The following is a 15,919-nucleotide window of genomic DNA, read 5'->3' on the forward strand; positions in this document are numbered from 1 at the left end:
CTGGCTAAATGCATCTTCTAATAAATCTTAGCCTAGTGGTAGTCATGCTCTGAGTTTCAGAAATATTTGAGTGACTGTACCATATTTCCTTCTTTGCAATTTTTTGTGATCTTTCAAAGGCTTTTACTTTTTTTAAACAGGCATTAAATTTAAAATTATGTTTAAGATAAGGTTTGTAATGCAAACCTTCCTACCCATGTTTCTGAAAGCCTTGCTGTATTCAGCATAGCACTTCTGTTGTCATAAGTAATTTCCCATTTGGGTGTAAAAATAGGTCTGTGAGAGATTATGCTTTTTCCAGTGGCATATATGATAGGTGAAAGGCAAAGCTGGGAATGGAAATAGATCCAGAGTTCTTGTGGCCCCCTTTGTAGGTTAAAAGTGTAAAGGTATCAGATTTAATGAGTCTGTATTACAAGTAGGATGTTATTTTCTAGTTAATTATAATTAAAATTAGAGGATTCACTATTTCAAGGAGACACATTGAGTCATTTATCTAGTTCTTAAGTTATTAATTCTTTGCATTCCAGTTTATGAAAAAACTTTAAAATTGATTAAAGGTGAGCTTTAAAAAAAGAAGTCCAAAGAAAAACAGATGGTCCTTTCTTCCTGGAACTGTAGCTTTGGCTTGATGAATTGTGTGCAGTAAAGTTTTCAAAAAGAGATATTACGTTTCAGTGATCTCAATTTCAGAAACATTCTTGCAGCATTTCAGTACATCTTGCCAAAGCTGGCGTCTCCAGGGAGCACTGCTCTGCTCTTGGCTGTTGCTGCAGTTTCTCATCTGACATCATCAGAAGCTACTGACACATTCTGCAGTATCAGTTTTCAAGGAGAATTTCTAATGGCATTGGCAGTTTCCTGCATGGTCTGACATGATAGGGCTTCTCTGCAGTACTTGTAATGGATAGGAGCAATTAATATTCTCAACTATTCTCATTTAATTAGGAGTAGTTTGGGAGTGATACAGATTGTGGTGCAGTCATGTTCAGAATGTGCTATGGAACACATATTGTTCCAGTAGGTACCAAGGAACATACAGGGTAGTGTGGAATGACCAGATAATGTCTAGGAGATGGTTTTAATTTTTTTTCTGAGCATTTGTGGAATTTCCACATTCATTTGTGGAAGTCTTCTTGTGCTAACCAGTAAGACTTCATTGGAAATAGGTATGTGTTTTAATGATGGACAGTTTGATTGTGTTGGATGATCTTACAGTAATATTTGAATTTTAATGGTTAAATGTGCCTCAATATGTATGTGAAAAATAAATTGAAATTTGGGTTTAATTTGAGTGCTATCAGATAAATTTATGGAAAAGTGAGAGAGGGTAACCAGAAGGACTAATGTCAGAGCATGGCTGCCACATGAGATAATATTAATTCTAGTTTTGCTTAGTGCAGATGGAAAAGATAAATACCATCATAATTCAGTGTACAAATGTAAAGTATGCAGGTGTTGCAGGCACCATTAATGGACATATCTTCAGGACTTCTCTGTTCTGAAAAGGCTCACTAAGGCTGCTAAAGGAGGGAATTATAATTGAAGCAGACCGGGCAGGAACAGGTAAGGAAAGGACAAGATGACAAAGAAAAAAGAGGAGAATAAGCAAAGCTGACAAGCCTGGAGTAGTTAAGCACAGATATAACTGAGTAACTCTGTCCAGATCTTCATCTCTGGATTCAAGTTATTCTGTGGCTAACATTAACGTATAATTTAGAAGATTGCAAGATGTTGGAGCTTTTTAGTCATTTTTCACTCATCTGTTCACTCACATGTTGTAGCTCACAAAGGCTCAAGTTAAATGCCGGGGGGGGAAAAAAAGGACGTTTGCTCTATTTCAGCACTGGGCTCAGCCCCACCAATCTTCTACTACACGTCAGTTGATCCATTATAGCTGTCCAAGTGTGCGAGCCTCGCCTGAAGCAAGCTCAAAGTAATTTGAGTCATCTTGTTTTTCAATGAAGCAGGGCAAAACAACTCAAATTATCCTGCCTTTGCCACAGGCTAAGAGCATACACACCGACAGCTATGATGGATCAGCTACCAAGAAGTAAAATATTGTTGTCACTAAGCCTAGAATATTTTAACGCTTAACTCAATTGGAGTATGGCTAAAGCAGTGCACTGTGGAGGATCTGTGCACATTTGTATTGGCATGGAAATGTTTGTGCTGCCACAGCTACTATCATAGGTAGGGATGGAAATGCTTCAGCATAAAGCTCCTTTGCTCTAGCAAAAGCAAATCTATAGCTGGATTTACATTAAAATTCTTACCAATAGAGCATATTATTCAAAAAAATTGAAACTTAACCTACTGAACTTCCTAGTATAGTTCCTGTGTCAAGTATCTTACATTAAAATAGGCTGAGAGTTTTGAGGAGCTGCAATGTTTTGTCTTCTAGCAATTCAATTATGAGCTGCCAGACTTAATTACCATAGAGTTGTTAACCTACGTGATTTCGAGAGTAGAAGTAGAAAAGCATGCTCTCTAATGGCAAGCACAATTGTTATTCTACCAGCTATTCCTGCTGAAGACTCTTGAAGAAGTTTTAAGTGTGAATGAAGGATTATTACTGTGCAGCAGAAATGCAGTTTAAGTTGCCTGTAACCTTTTATGCTTTTTTTTTCCTTTTGTAGGGAAGAAAAGCTTAGGGGCCTGTTTCCCAGCTTGTCTCATCCAGGAAAGGCATAATAGGTTTCTCCCACCCCTGTCAGGGGAAAAAAAAAAATCCCACAACCAAAGCCAACAAGCCTGTGTTCCATTAAACTTTCCTTATCCTTTCTATATAAGAAGGACTCCATTTGTTCTCTACCCCTTTTCCTCTCCAAAATGCACATCAAAAGTGTGAGATCAGATGCTAACTTCTTTCATTCTCCCCCTTTTGCAAACAATAAGTGATGGAGGGAGGTGTTATTTTGTCCAAGCTCACAGAACAAATCAGAGCAGAATTAGGTTGGCGTGTTTTCCTGACTTGCATTCCTTTGCTGTTACCAATGGGTTATGCAGCATCTGTACAGCTCAGCTCTTCAGGCTGGGTTCCTTTCAGGGTCCCCCATGGAGGAGATGAAGCATCTGAAGAGGATGCAGGCCTTTGGAAGATGTTTTTTGTTGTAGAATCTCTCCCAATTCCTGACTGGCAGTTCGGATGACACATCCATGGGAGAGTCTCACACTGTTTGGTAGAGCCTGCTTGTTCTTCCTCACAGTCTCACAACTGGAGGTTGTTTTCTGCATGTCTTTGGAGATTTTGGAGTGACGTAGGGCTTTTCTTCAGATACGTATTGGGCAAGGCTCATCTTTTTTAACACGTAGGTTTTTCCTGTGCTGTTTCACTGTATTGATGTATTTTTAAAATGCAACAGAAAAAGCTACTTTCCAGCCATCCCAGAGCCTTTGCTTTAGTTTCCTTTGCTTTTGAGTGATGTTATGTTCTGTTATTCTGGTTTTACATAGTACATCAAATCAAATAAAATTCAAAATAAAATTTAAGATGCATACTATAACAAAAGAGGTTTAATAGTCTGTAGTGCCATTTATAGCATTTTGTAAGTGGCACTAATATAATGGTAGAGTTAATCATCTAATTGTCCATATTCTATAACAATGGCATAATTTAGGAAATGAAATTAATTTTTGAATATGAAGCGTCCAATAATATCCTTCTGAACCACAATTAAGGCACTGAATATTGAAAGAAGATGGTAAATCTCTGGGTGCTTTATATGCACACATATCTTGCTGCTCCTGTAATGAGTCTTTCCCACATGGTTTCACATGCTCTGTGTTTGTTCCTTGGCTGAGAGATACCAATTCTTCAATGGAATATTCTTTCTAGAAGGTTCCACAGTTATATTTTCACAGGCCACTGTATCTGACTAGCTTGTTGACAGCATTGTTCTTGCCCTGACAAGGAAATCTTATGCTGCAAACCTTGTTTGAAGAAGTTTTTATTCTTCCTCAAGAGAATGAAGCAAAGGAAATTAAGAAAGCATTAAGACTTGAATGTGAGTTAAACGAACATAAAATTCGGAATAATTTGGTACTGAAATAAATGCATGAGAACTATAGACAAATGAAAGATAAAACTAGCTAATCAGAGCAAGACCAGAATATTTTTGGTTTTTTTCAGTAACCTTGAAAATCTGTGCTTTTAACATTGCTATTTGTTAATTGTTTTAGTCGGGAAAAAAAATTTGGTTAGGCTTCACATACATTAAAGGACATGATAATCTGTAGAATGCATTGTAGACTACATACGGATATATATATATATATATATATATGAAATAGATAATCAGAACATAAACTGGACATCACCATAAAAATCATTTTAAAACAGATGTAGATTAATGTTCAGAGTCTGTTAGTGCAAGGCAATAGCAAAAGCATGGTGGTTTTTAAATTAACACCTCACAAATTGAATCAAATTAACAAATAGACTGAATCAGATGATTCACTATAAAAACAAGAACACTACTGTGAATTTGTATTTGTGAATTTTATCTCTGAGTTTATCTTGTAATTTGCTTAAAGAATTCACCCAATAAGACAGTAATAATTCAATTCATTATACTTCTATTAACTAAATTATTGGAAATCCGCATGGTTAAAGAAAACTTGCCAGGAGCAGAGATTGTACTTTATGAGATTGTTTCAAGAAACATTTTTTTCTTTATTTTTCTAGTTTCTGCTCTCAAACCATTACATTAAATATAAAAAAAAATTAATTATTTGTTTTGGGCTCGTAGACATAAAACTACCTAGGAAATAGGAACAACAGCAAAATGCCCAATTCTAATTGAATTTGCAGAAATGTGCTTATGAGTCTATACTGATTAAAACTCAATGGTATATGCACAGTACCTTTACACCCTGGCTTCCTGTATGATTTTCTGTGAGCCAGCATCTTTTCAGTACCATAGATCTCTGAAACAGGGGACATTCACAACTGCTTACTTGTTGCCTTGTGGTAATTTTATGCAGCAAAACGCTTGGAGTACCAAACTGTTAATGGGCCCAGTTATTTGTGTACAGTGGGATCATGAGCTTCCGAGTGATTTCCCTTATTAAGCCTGGATGTCTGGTTCTCTGATGCCTCAAAAGCCCTGATCAGGACCAGACTCCTGTTGAATACAGACACACTGAATAAGGCTTTTATTTTTGACCAAGATAGTGCTATGAAGAAACAGTGAGTAATCCAGTTGTAGAAAAGAGAGGATGAATGAATATAATAGCAAACCCCATACTAGGCCTTTTACCTTCCTACCTGTTTCTGTAATTTTGAATCATTTATTGAATTTGTTTGCAGGGGGTTTAGTAGTATTAGTTGTTCTGTTAATTGCTACAGGTAACATACCAAAGATACCATTTTCTGGAGGGGAGGTGTGTGTGTGTATGTTTGCTCTCAATATCAGCCATAATATCCCTCTTTGAGATGTGACATTTTGGGGGATATCTAATTTCTGAGGCTGTGTAGATAAAATTGTGATACAAAACCAGACAAAGGCTTTTTTTTTGGCACAGCTCAGCTCTTTCTCGCTTTTGTTCATTGTCACATCCATGTTTGGTATCTGCTTACTTCCAAATTACCTTTGCAATGAAAACACATAAAGGAAATTTCAGCTTTGAGTGTTGTTTTCTTCTAAAGGATTTTGGGATGAGGAAAATAGAAGTGCAGGGTCTTAGAATTTAAAAAGCTTTAGTCTTGGAGCTAGCATTTTTAATACAATGCTGCAAATTCTTGACCTGCATAAGCTGTAGTTTGCTTTATCCCCAAGGCAGTAAGGAAATTCTGATGTATAGCACATCTCTCTATTTCAATAGCAGGCTTTTCTTTTTGTGCAAGCACGTTTTTTTTTCTGCACAGAATTACATCCTAATAGGATACATATCATTACTGTGTCTGTATTCCTAGAGATTTTAAGCTGCTTGTTTATTTTTTCAGCTCTGAAATGTTGATTTAAAGGTCAATGTGGCTAGCTATTCTCTCTGGTAGGTTTTTGCACTGCTGTTTGGCAATTTGGAACAAGAGCTGTGCAGTGTGATGTTTTTTGTGTGCCTTTGCAAGCAATGTTAGTCATCCAAAATGTCGGCTCCGATAAGAAGATTATTTTAGCAAAGAAATGGATGTGCATTGTTATGGTTTCTTTAGCTTTGCTGTTTCTCTGCTGTGTTTTTGTCATCAATGATTTCTTAAGAATCTGCAAATCCAAAGGTAACCATTTTTCCCCAGTCAAGTAAATGCTGCCTTTGCTAAGAAAATTCCTGTTGTCCAGGAGCTTTTAGACAACCAGAAATGCTGTGCTAAGAAAGCAAAATGTATTTAATTCAGTTGAACAATATGTTGACCTAAACTGAATAGCAAGTCTTACTGCAGGCTGCACATGAGAAGGAACTGCCTTCTGCTGCTTTTTCATAAATATTACTGATTAGCAAAAGCTTTCATTCTGCCCATTGATTTACTGTATTCCTCCTGTTTGCCCACACATTCCTGTTTGGCTCCCACATCATGTCTTGGACTTGTAACATGTTGTTTCTGCAGCAGCACAATGCAGACACACTGGAATAGAAATCAAAGCAAAAGTTGCTTTCCTTTACTCTTAGTCATCTATCTGTTAGATAATCTCTTCTTTTTTGAACAGTCAGGACTGTTTTATCTAATTAGATATACACTTAAAGACAGACACATTCTTCCAGAACACTGGATGTTATTTATTGGAAAGGTTAGAAAATCAAACCTGTTGTTTATCTTAAAAACTGGATGCCTCCCAACTCCTTCCCCACTCCTTCTCCCTGACATTGTACTGTCACTACATTACAACTTCTGTTTAATTATTCATAGCCCAAATATATAGCACCATCACTTAGAGCAGGAATGGGAAACTACTGCACTCTATCCTCTGTTTTATGCAGTTTAGTCAGGTAAAGTACAAGTCACCCAAGCAGCATCTTTTGTTGGTAGCTAAAGGTGTTTTTAATTGGATGGTCACAGTGCTGTTGAAGAATGATAGCTAGAGTGAGTTTATGTGCAAGTTTTGTTATAATTTAAAGCCTTGTGCTGCATGAAGAAGGGTAGGAGAGAGGATGGGATCTGGCACCTTTTTCCATATTCCCTTTCTTATGGACCCAAATCACTCCTAAGGAGCTGCTGACGTGGGAAAGTATCAGCAGGCTTCCTTATAAGTGAGCATTTACTTTGCTTTTTGCTTCCATTCTTTCAGCCTACAGACTGTGCTGCAATGAGAACACAAGGACTGAATAATTTAGGCCTGATGTGTGATACCACACAATAAAATGGCTTAGCACAGTACAGGTTTCCATATACTAATTTAGGTGTAGTGTCCTATGTACATGAAACATACAAAAGGTCTGGGCTGAGGGCTAAGAACAATTGGAAAACACAGCAGAACTTTCCTAATCTCTGTGTATTTTTCCACTCTGTCCTACGGAGCATCTGCATTCTCACAGTTATAAATGGTATAGTTCAAGGCATCTCTGTTTCTGCTCAGAGGAATTTTGTCCTTTGCACTGTCCATTTTTATGAATTTGATATCAGGTGAAGTATCACAGAATATCTCAAGTTGGAAGGGGCCCATAAGGGCTATCAAATCCAAATCCCTGCTCCTCACAGGACAGCCTAAAGCCAAACCATGCCCAGGAGCATCAGGCAGATGCTCTTTGAACTCTTCCAAGTGGGTCTGTGATGACTTCCCTGGTGACTGACCACCTTTTCAGTGAAGAAACTTTTCCTAACATCCAATCTGAACTTCCCCTGATACAGCTTTGTGCAGTCTCCACCTATCTTCTAAAGGAACCAAGTGCTTGGGCATGATCTGGTATGAAAAAATGTCCTCTTTATATAACATTAGCATGGAAATGAAGCCCTGATTATTTCAATTTCAAGTACTAGTGTGGCACCATTTTTGTGCCATGTATTGTAACAGTAGGAGATGTTTACATGCCAAAAGATAGCATAGTTAAATTGTATCAGTTATTTTCAAGTTACCGTAAAATGTACTTTTATTTATTTCCTTCAAGCAATTTGTTAAACATGGTTCGCTTCTGTTAGTAAAGCTGTAGTGACACTTCTTGATACTGCAGATGTGGAAATGTGCTAGGTGCATAAATGCACATAAAATGTTGTGGTCAAAGTTGAGCTTCCTTTACAATGAGTTCTTCACAAATATAGTATGCAAATATGGAAAGATTTGCTGAGACTGCATTCTGGGCATTTCTTTCCTTTAGTCATATAACCACTTCTAGTATTCAGTTATCTGAATATCACTGATTGTCTGGATATCTGAGATGCATTAGGTCCAGATTGCAGACAGCTTGTTAGTTATTCATGTTCCATTTCTTTAACTGATTTTTAAAAATTAGAAGTATTTACCTCATGATATAGGTCACAAATCTTTAACAGTGCCATTAATGTTTCTAACCAATACAGAACAGATAATGCAGCAGGTTAATGTATTGTCCAGGCTGACTGACTTACAAAATTGATGGAAAAAATGATTGACTTTAATAAGTAGTTTTCTAGCATGTGGTCCTTATGAGATACTGCTCTGAACAGAATATAAAGGAATCCTGTGAAGAGGAGCTGTAATGAAGGGCAAGAATAACATGCTGTAAGTCACCAGCAAAGGAAAAACAGGCTTTGAGAGTGGTGGTGAGCAAAGAGGAGAATGGGCAGCTGTGATGTTTTCTCTTTGATGTGCAGGATCTCTCGGCAGGTTTTCTGATGAGGTACAAGCTCGCCAAGTACAGTGGCAAGGCAGTGTCCTGCTCTTCTGAGCCCTGTTTAGGAAGGGAGCATCTCAGGCATGTGGTGGAGCTGGAGCCCTGATTTTTCATCCTGCTGTCTGAGCTAATGGACAGAACTTGTAATATTATGTGATATGCTGTACACTATATACTTGTGCCAAAAAGAGCTAAGAAGATACTGAATATAATGGAGTGGCCCCCCCTGAGCTGCAGGCTGAGCAACAGTTGCACTTACTTCACTGCCTTACATTGTCAGTTTGATGGCAGGCTGCAAATGTTTGTGTGTATTAATTCAAACAAATAGATAGATATAATTTTTTATTCCATAATCAAGTGTAAAGAAAAGCTGAAAGTATTTTATTCTGTGAGTAATGAACATTTTAAGGAGGTATATGTAATAAAGCCCTCAGAGGAACAGATACTTTCTGGCTTTAAATGCTTCACCTCAGAGAATCATGGCATTCTTTAGGCTGGAAGAGACCTTTAAGATTATCAAGTCTGAGCACATCCCTCTGCACTGCATCCCTGAGCAGCACATCTGCACAGCTTTTAAATACTCCCAGGGATGGTGACTCAAGCACTCCTCTGGTAGCTTGTTCCTAGGGCTAGGTTGACAGCACTTTTGGAGAAGAAGTTTTTCCTGGTATCCCATCTAAACCTGGTGCAACTTAAAACCATTTCTTCTTGTTCTGGTGCATGTTGCTTGGGAGAAGAGATCAACCCCCACCTTGCTACAACCTTGTTTCAGGACAGCATTTACCCAGTTCTTGGTCTGGTAACGAGTTTTGAGTTTTGAATGCATTTACACTTTCTTTTTTTTACCAATCCAAAACTCTTTTTACAAGGTAACCAAGTGCTCTTAATCAGCGTTGATGACAGGCGAGCAGCAGATTAGGTCTAACACAATTTATAAAATTCTTTGGAATTACAGACACTGTGGAAGTATCAGAGTGAAATGTTGCTGAAGGTGTGTTTTTTTAAACTTCAGGCTGGGCGATGCAGGTTGCAGCCTTTGTTTTCGTTCAGAGGAAGTGGGAGAACGACAAGAGTCACTTCAAAAAAATGCTGGATTATTTCTGTGACATTCGTGAACCGCTGCAACTCCTCATCTTTCCAGAGGGAACTGATCTCACAGGTAGGCTGTACTTGTCATCTTCTCAGGGAATGTTCAACATGGAAATTGTTTGTTGTTTATGGAAAGAGTTTAAGAAAGTCCAAGGCAGGAGCAAGACCTGGTTCTCATGGGTAGTAGAAATGATAGTAAATGATCAAACAATGTGCTGATTCATGTGAGAGGCACAAACACAGTTCCACTAGGAGACTTTGCAGTCTTCCTGAAATAACTTACATTGCAAAGCATCTACTGATTGACACTGATTTTTATTGGTCAGTACTGTACATACACTGCATTAGCAAAAGCAGATTTCAGGACCTGGAATATATCACTTGCATGCTCCTATTTCCTGAATTACTGTGACAAAATCATTTCATACCAATGAGGGATCAATTTCAATCCCTAAGAGGGATTGAAAAGGACTAATGATTCTATTTGATTTCTTGCCCAATGTTTTAAGAGGGGAACATGGAGATACTTGTTCCTTAGGCCATGTAAGCACTGGAAGCAGTCTCTATCTGCCTCTATAAGGGAAGTGTCTCTGTAAAACAAATGTTGAGATAATCATAGGAGTAAATGTAATGAGTTTGACCCCGTAGTATTAATTTTTAATCAAATATCTACCTTGATACAGGTATCTTATGGCATCATTAGGAAGCTGTTAATCAATGTTGAAGACAACTCAAGTGCCTATAAAAGAAAATACTGTATGAATGTTCTGTGGTGGTTTGTGCCTCCAGCATGATGCCTGATTTGATAAGTGTTATCTTTAAATAGAAAATGAATTGCAATTAAGCTTCTATCTTCTGGCTTATTTTAAAGATTTTTGCTATACTTTTCATTGCAGATATTCTCAAATCATATTTGATTGCAAAGACATGTCAGTAAGTAGTAGACATGGTATAAAAATAACTAACATATGGTGCTGTTTTTCCTTCTATATTCCAAATATCCTTAAAATGGATATGTGTGTAGTATTCAGATGCTATCACACTGTAGGGAATTATCATCACTTGATCAGCTTTCCTTAAAGAGGATAAATTCATTGAACATTCTTGGACTTCTTCACATGACATGTCTTGTTGAATTGGTTATCTTGTATCTAAAGATAGGAAAAAGGATGGAATTTTCTTCAGTAAAAAAATTGTGAGGCCCTTGGACAGGGTGCCCAGAGGAGCTGTGGCTGCTCCATCCCTGGAAGTGTTCAAAGCCAGGCTGGATGGGGCTCTGCTCTAGTGGGAGCTGTCCCACCCTGCCCATGGCCAGACGTTGGAATGAGGAGATCTTTAAGGTCCCTTCCAAACCAAACCATTTCAAGATTCTATTAAATTATCTCACTTCAACTTTTTTTTCTTTGAATTCATGAGGAACTGTTTCCTCCTAGCTCAAATTATGAGGTACAATCTGTATCTTACTCATGGAGTAAGGAGGCACCTCCTTGGAGCACTCACACTTTCTGAACAGGTGTTTCCATCTCAAGATGTCTGAAAGAATTGGATTGTTTAGAATTTATCCATAAATTTTGTATGCCTTCTAATCTCTAGAGGAAACTAGTATTCCTGAGAGACAACAGATTTTTAAAGAATTGAGGAAGCTTTGTATTGCAGGTTTAAAAAAGATTTGGCTGAGGACTGAGACAGCCACAGTGTGTTAACATTTGTGCTGCAGAGTCCTAAAGACAGTGGTGAGGATGCTCCCACCTGAATGCAAAGCTGCTTAAGGAAACACAGGGTTTTCTCTGTGCTGTAGTTACTGATTTAAATTGCTTAGGCTAAACTTGGTTATAAGTTGTTGATCCCTCCACTGAGAAACTCATGGGAACAAGTTTCTTTATTTAATTAATTTTAAAAAAAAGCTAATTGAATTTCTGGACACAGGTTGTTGACAGATTTTTTTTTTTTTCCCTTTGGTAAGATAATTCTGTTGTTCTGATTTCCCTTCTTTATGCGTGTGTAACATGTTCTCTTTAACTCCACAAAGCCCAGTGGAGATGTACTAACTGTGCTGTTCTGCTGAGGCCACCACAGGTGGGTGTGAGCGGCCCAGGAGGAAGCAGAATGGTGGGAAGGATGGAGTGAGGGATAGGGAAGACAATAGGGCACTGCTGTGCTGGCTTCTGACATGTTAAACTGTTCTTTGTTTACCACTCTTAAATTGCCATCAAGTATTGAATGCCACTTGGATACTGCATTTGTGCTTAAAAGGATGAATACAGATGGACAAAACTCTGTATTTTTTTCTCTGGAAGTAAATAGCTCTTCCTCTCTGATTGTCCTCACAGGAAATACTGCTTAATATACATTTTAAAACAGTGTAGGAGACAGGAAAAAATCCCTTGACAAGCTAATCCTGACCAAGAAGTAAATGTATGCCATATGAGAATGCTAGAACATAATGTATGTACCCTTTTGAAGAAATTATTTTCAGAAAACTGTTGCATTATTGACGTATTAGGACCTGTTGCAATTTCATGTTCCATCCTTTAGAATAAGAAATAAACTGCTTTTTTTCTGAGCAGTTTCTCAGAATTGTAGGGAACATTTTGCAAAAATAGAGGCAGTGACACTTGTTTTCTGGCCAAATGGTAAAACTGCTAATTACTTCTGAAAACAAAATTCCTCTGATGCTTAAAATGAAATGTAACATTCTGCATCAATGAATAGCAGAATTGCTGTGCAGCTCTGTGCTGCTGTCATTTCTTTATCCTCTCAGTGGCCATGTGACAATGATAGATTTACTTCTCTTTATAATATTTTCAGGTATTTGAGAATGAGATTTCCAAGAAATGTAAAATATGACTGTATTTATATTTTGCCTGACTTTAAAGTGGTGAAGTACTTTGCTGTGGGAGATGCTACAGAAATAAATTTTAGAAATAGTAATGTCCTGAACCCTGAACACTGTATTTGCAGACTGGATTGTATAGGGGCTGAGGCAATAATTACATAATTGTATACTTATTTCTGATAGGTTGGCCATCTTTTCACTCTGGAGTACTTGAAGGTTAAAGCTCAAAGGTATTTTATTGTAATTGCTTAAAAAGAAGCTCTCAGCAGGTAAACATGTAGCCAGGCTTTCTGAAGCCCTGAAGAAAACAAAGCCACCATGAGTGTCATGCTTCCAGAAAGCTGGAATACAACCCACCATATTGCCTGCTCTTTTGTTTTTCCTGGTGTTCCTTACAGGACTGTTTGTAGTCGTTCTTCAGAAAGCAATAACAGAAAAAAAAAAAAAGTTGCTGTGTTGCTCTGTGCCTGGTGCAGCCTGATTTCCTCTGGATTTGTGTGTGCATCCCTGTACATGTTCCTTTCTCCACACCAGTGCTCCTTTCCCATGTGTTCCCTTCCGTGTGACGTTTCCTGCCCAAAGCTCCTGCTGCTGCCTGGGCTGTGCTGCCCCGGCCAGTGCTGGGGCACCCAGGGGGCTCTGCATGCTGTGCTGAGAGCCCTGGCACACCAGCAGCCTGCCCTGCACTCTCCCTGACACACATCTCTGCTCCCAGAAGCTTGCCTTTGCCCAGCGTTTTCTGAAGCTTCCGCTGGGCTGGATTGTCTTTGAACCTCTTGTCCCTGATAAACTGTGTTTGCAGGGGGCAATAGCTTCAAAAGTTAAGGGGAACAAACAGGTGGACAGAGTGTGATTGCACAGAGCTTTTTTTCCTTGAGGAGCAACTAAAAAGCAAGTAGGAAAGCTTGCTGAAGTTCAGATTTTGGCAGGGGTGATGTGATGTGGATGACAGAAGGTAACAATGAACTGCAGTTGGATTTTTAACTTTGCTAGTAAATGTGATGTGCTTTGGTAGGGCAAAGAAAATATTGATCAGAAGCACTGAAAGGGGTTACTCTAACGTGGAATAGGTTGAAAGTAGCACAAGTAAGAAAAATTGCTTCCTTTTTTCTCCAAGTATTAACTGTGAGCCAATAAAGCTTTATCATTTCTATGCAAACCTCTAATAGGAAAATAAGGATTTTATTTTTTATCTAATTTGAGAGACTTTTGGAGTACTCATTTACTCTTTCACTGTCTGGCACTAATATAATTTGAGAGTACTTGAAGTCATAGAAGAACATGCATGTTTTTATCAGTGCGTTTTTATCACAAGTGAAATTAAAGAAAAGGGTAGTACTTAATATCAAATTTCAGCTCACAAGCTAAAAATACCATTTTACTAAAAAAAGGAAAAAATTGTTCATTTTATGCACAGCTTTTCAGGAGCATTTCTTTAAAATCTGTAACTCAAAAATAAAAAAAATGTGTTAGCAACATTTCTTCCTTCAGTTACTTTAAATGAAATTTTGAGGTGTGGTGCTTCTAGAAAATGCTGACTTTGAGCTTTGCCAGTAATTTTAGAGTGTGGCAAATGGGATTTGGAGAAAAGTGGGAAAAACATAATGAAATTATTTACCAAAGGTGGCACAGGAGCACAAAAAAACCTAAGAAGTTTTGGCAAGAACCCTTACATTCTTGTATTTTTGTGTAGTTTGATAGTTGCTCTGCAGAAAAGTCTAAAGACTCAAATAAACTGGATGGTTGCACCTGTCACCACCCCAAAGAACATGCTCTGGGAGCCTGCATGCATTAGCTGAAGGAGACCGGGAAGGAGAGGCAAGTTGGTGTGAGATCTGAGGAGACAGGGCATGAAGCAGCCCTGGAAATGTCCCACATCACCCTCAGCTGAGAAACTGGTGCTTTCCATAAAAATGAGCTATTGTCCTTATTCCTTTTTAAAAGCAAAGAGAACCAAGTGGTTAAAATACTCCTAATAGGAATGATGAGCAAAAACTTGGAGACTAAATTTGCTTTGACTTTAATACAATGTAGGAAAGAAAATACTTGTTCCTAGAAAGCAACACTTGCTCAGCTCTTCAGAGGGCTTGGTGATAGGGGACATTACCTTTAGCCAGCCAAACGATGTGAGTGGCTTTTGGAGACTGAGGTAAACTGAGTGCATTTGTAGGACCTGTTTCAAGAGCTGCTTGATGCTATTTATGTTGGTAGTTTAGAAGAAAAGAACGTATGTTTTTCCTCTTTTTGAGGAAGTTTTTAGGCATCTTTCACTTTTTTTTTTTTTTATTATTCCACCTAAGACTGTTATAAACTTGACTATGGAGCAATAAGACATCTGCATGAGTTTTGCTGCACTGACAGTGTAGCCTGGTCTATTGATTATGGGATTTTAAAGAGGCATTGGTTGTGTGAATTCCCTCAAGCTGCTGAGGATGTAAAAATGGGTTTCTAATTTCCTGGATTGGTTTTCTAACCTCTAGATTTCACAGAACGGGGAGCATTGCATGTTCTGCCTTTTGTTGCCTCTGGTTCTGAGCAGCAGAATTTGCTCTGAATCTCCCCCAAAAAGTTTGGGCACTGGTGTCTGGCACAAGGATCCTAAACAGCAGTGGGCACCAAGGTCCTTACATTGGATGAGATGGCAGTCAGAACATTTAGTCATAAGTAATAAAAGAGCAAGAAACTGGGGTTTTTTGCAATGCCAAGATTACAGAAGGGGGAGGAAGGGCATCGTTCCTACTTTTTTGTAGTGTGGAGGCTTATGCTACCCTTGCTTTCAGTATATCATCAAAGCACATTGACCTTCCTGAGTTGCTGTAATAAATAATGTTTAATGCACAAAGACCTGTGGCTTTATAGTTGTTAGGAAGGGGAGAGGGAGATGATTTTTCCAGATGACAATGATCGCTGGGAGCATTATTCTAGTTGTAAAATCCCATTACACTAGGGTCATGCAAAAAGGGAGGGGAGCAGTCTCTGTTATATAAAACTTACAGTCCAGAGGCAAGACAGGCATACAAATGTCAGGAAATAGCTGAATAGTGTTGGCCAGTGTGCTGATGTCCAGCTGTTCACACATTTCAGAAAGGCAGTGTAGTAAAGGGAAATTTGGAAGATGTTTTGCAGATGTTTACAGTGAGTTCTTGCCAAGTACAGGGAGGTGCACTTAGAAGAAGTTTGAAGATGATTGCTTCAAGCTGATGGGCACTGGAGGTCCCAGATTTTTCTTGCAGCATCAGTTGGGTTTTACTC

The 15,919-nt window shown here is 38.3% G+C and overlaps 1 protein-coding gene across 6 annotated transcripts in view; it reads left to right on the top strand.

Annotated features, from left to right (window-relative positions):
* Window positions 1–15,919, top strand: part of LCLAT1 (lysocardiolipin acyltransferase 1) — a 111,722-nt gene that overhangs the window by 42,673 nt on the left and 53,130 nt on the right. For all 6 annotated transcript variants that reach the window (XM_059467949.1, XM_059467948.1, XM_059467943.1 and 3 more), the window contains one exon: window positions 9,755–9,901. In XM_059467949.1, coding sequence (XP_059323932.1) covers window positions 9,755–9,901 — 147 coding nt within the window. The remainder of the gene's footprint in view (window positions 1–9,754; window positions 9,902–15,919) is intronic.

Source organism: Ammospiza nelsoni, chromosome 3, assembly GCF_027579445.1.
Source record: "Ammospiza nelsoni isolate bAmmNel1 chromosome 3, bAmmNel1.pri, whole genome shotgun sequence".
NCBI classification, from domain to species: Eukaryota; Metazoa; Chordata; class Aves; order Passeriformes; family Passerellidae; genus Ammospiza; species Ammospiza nelsoni.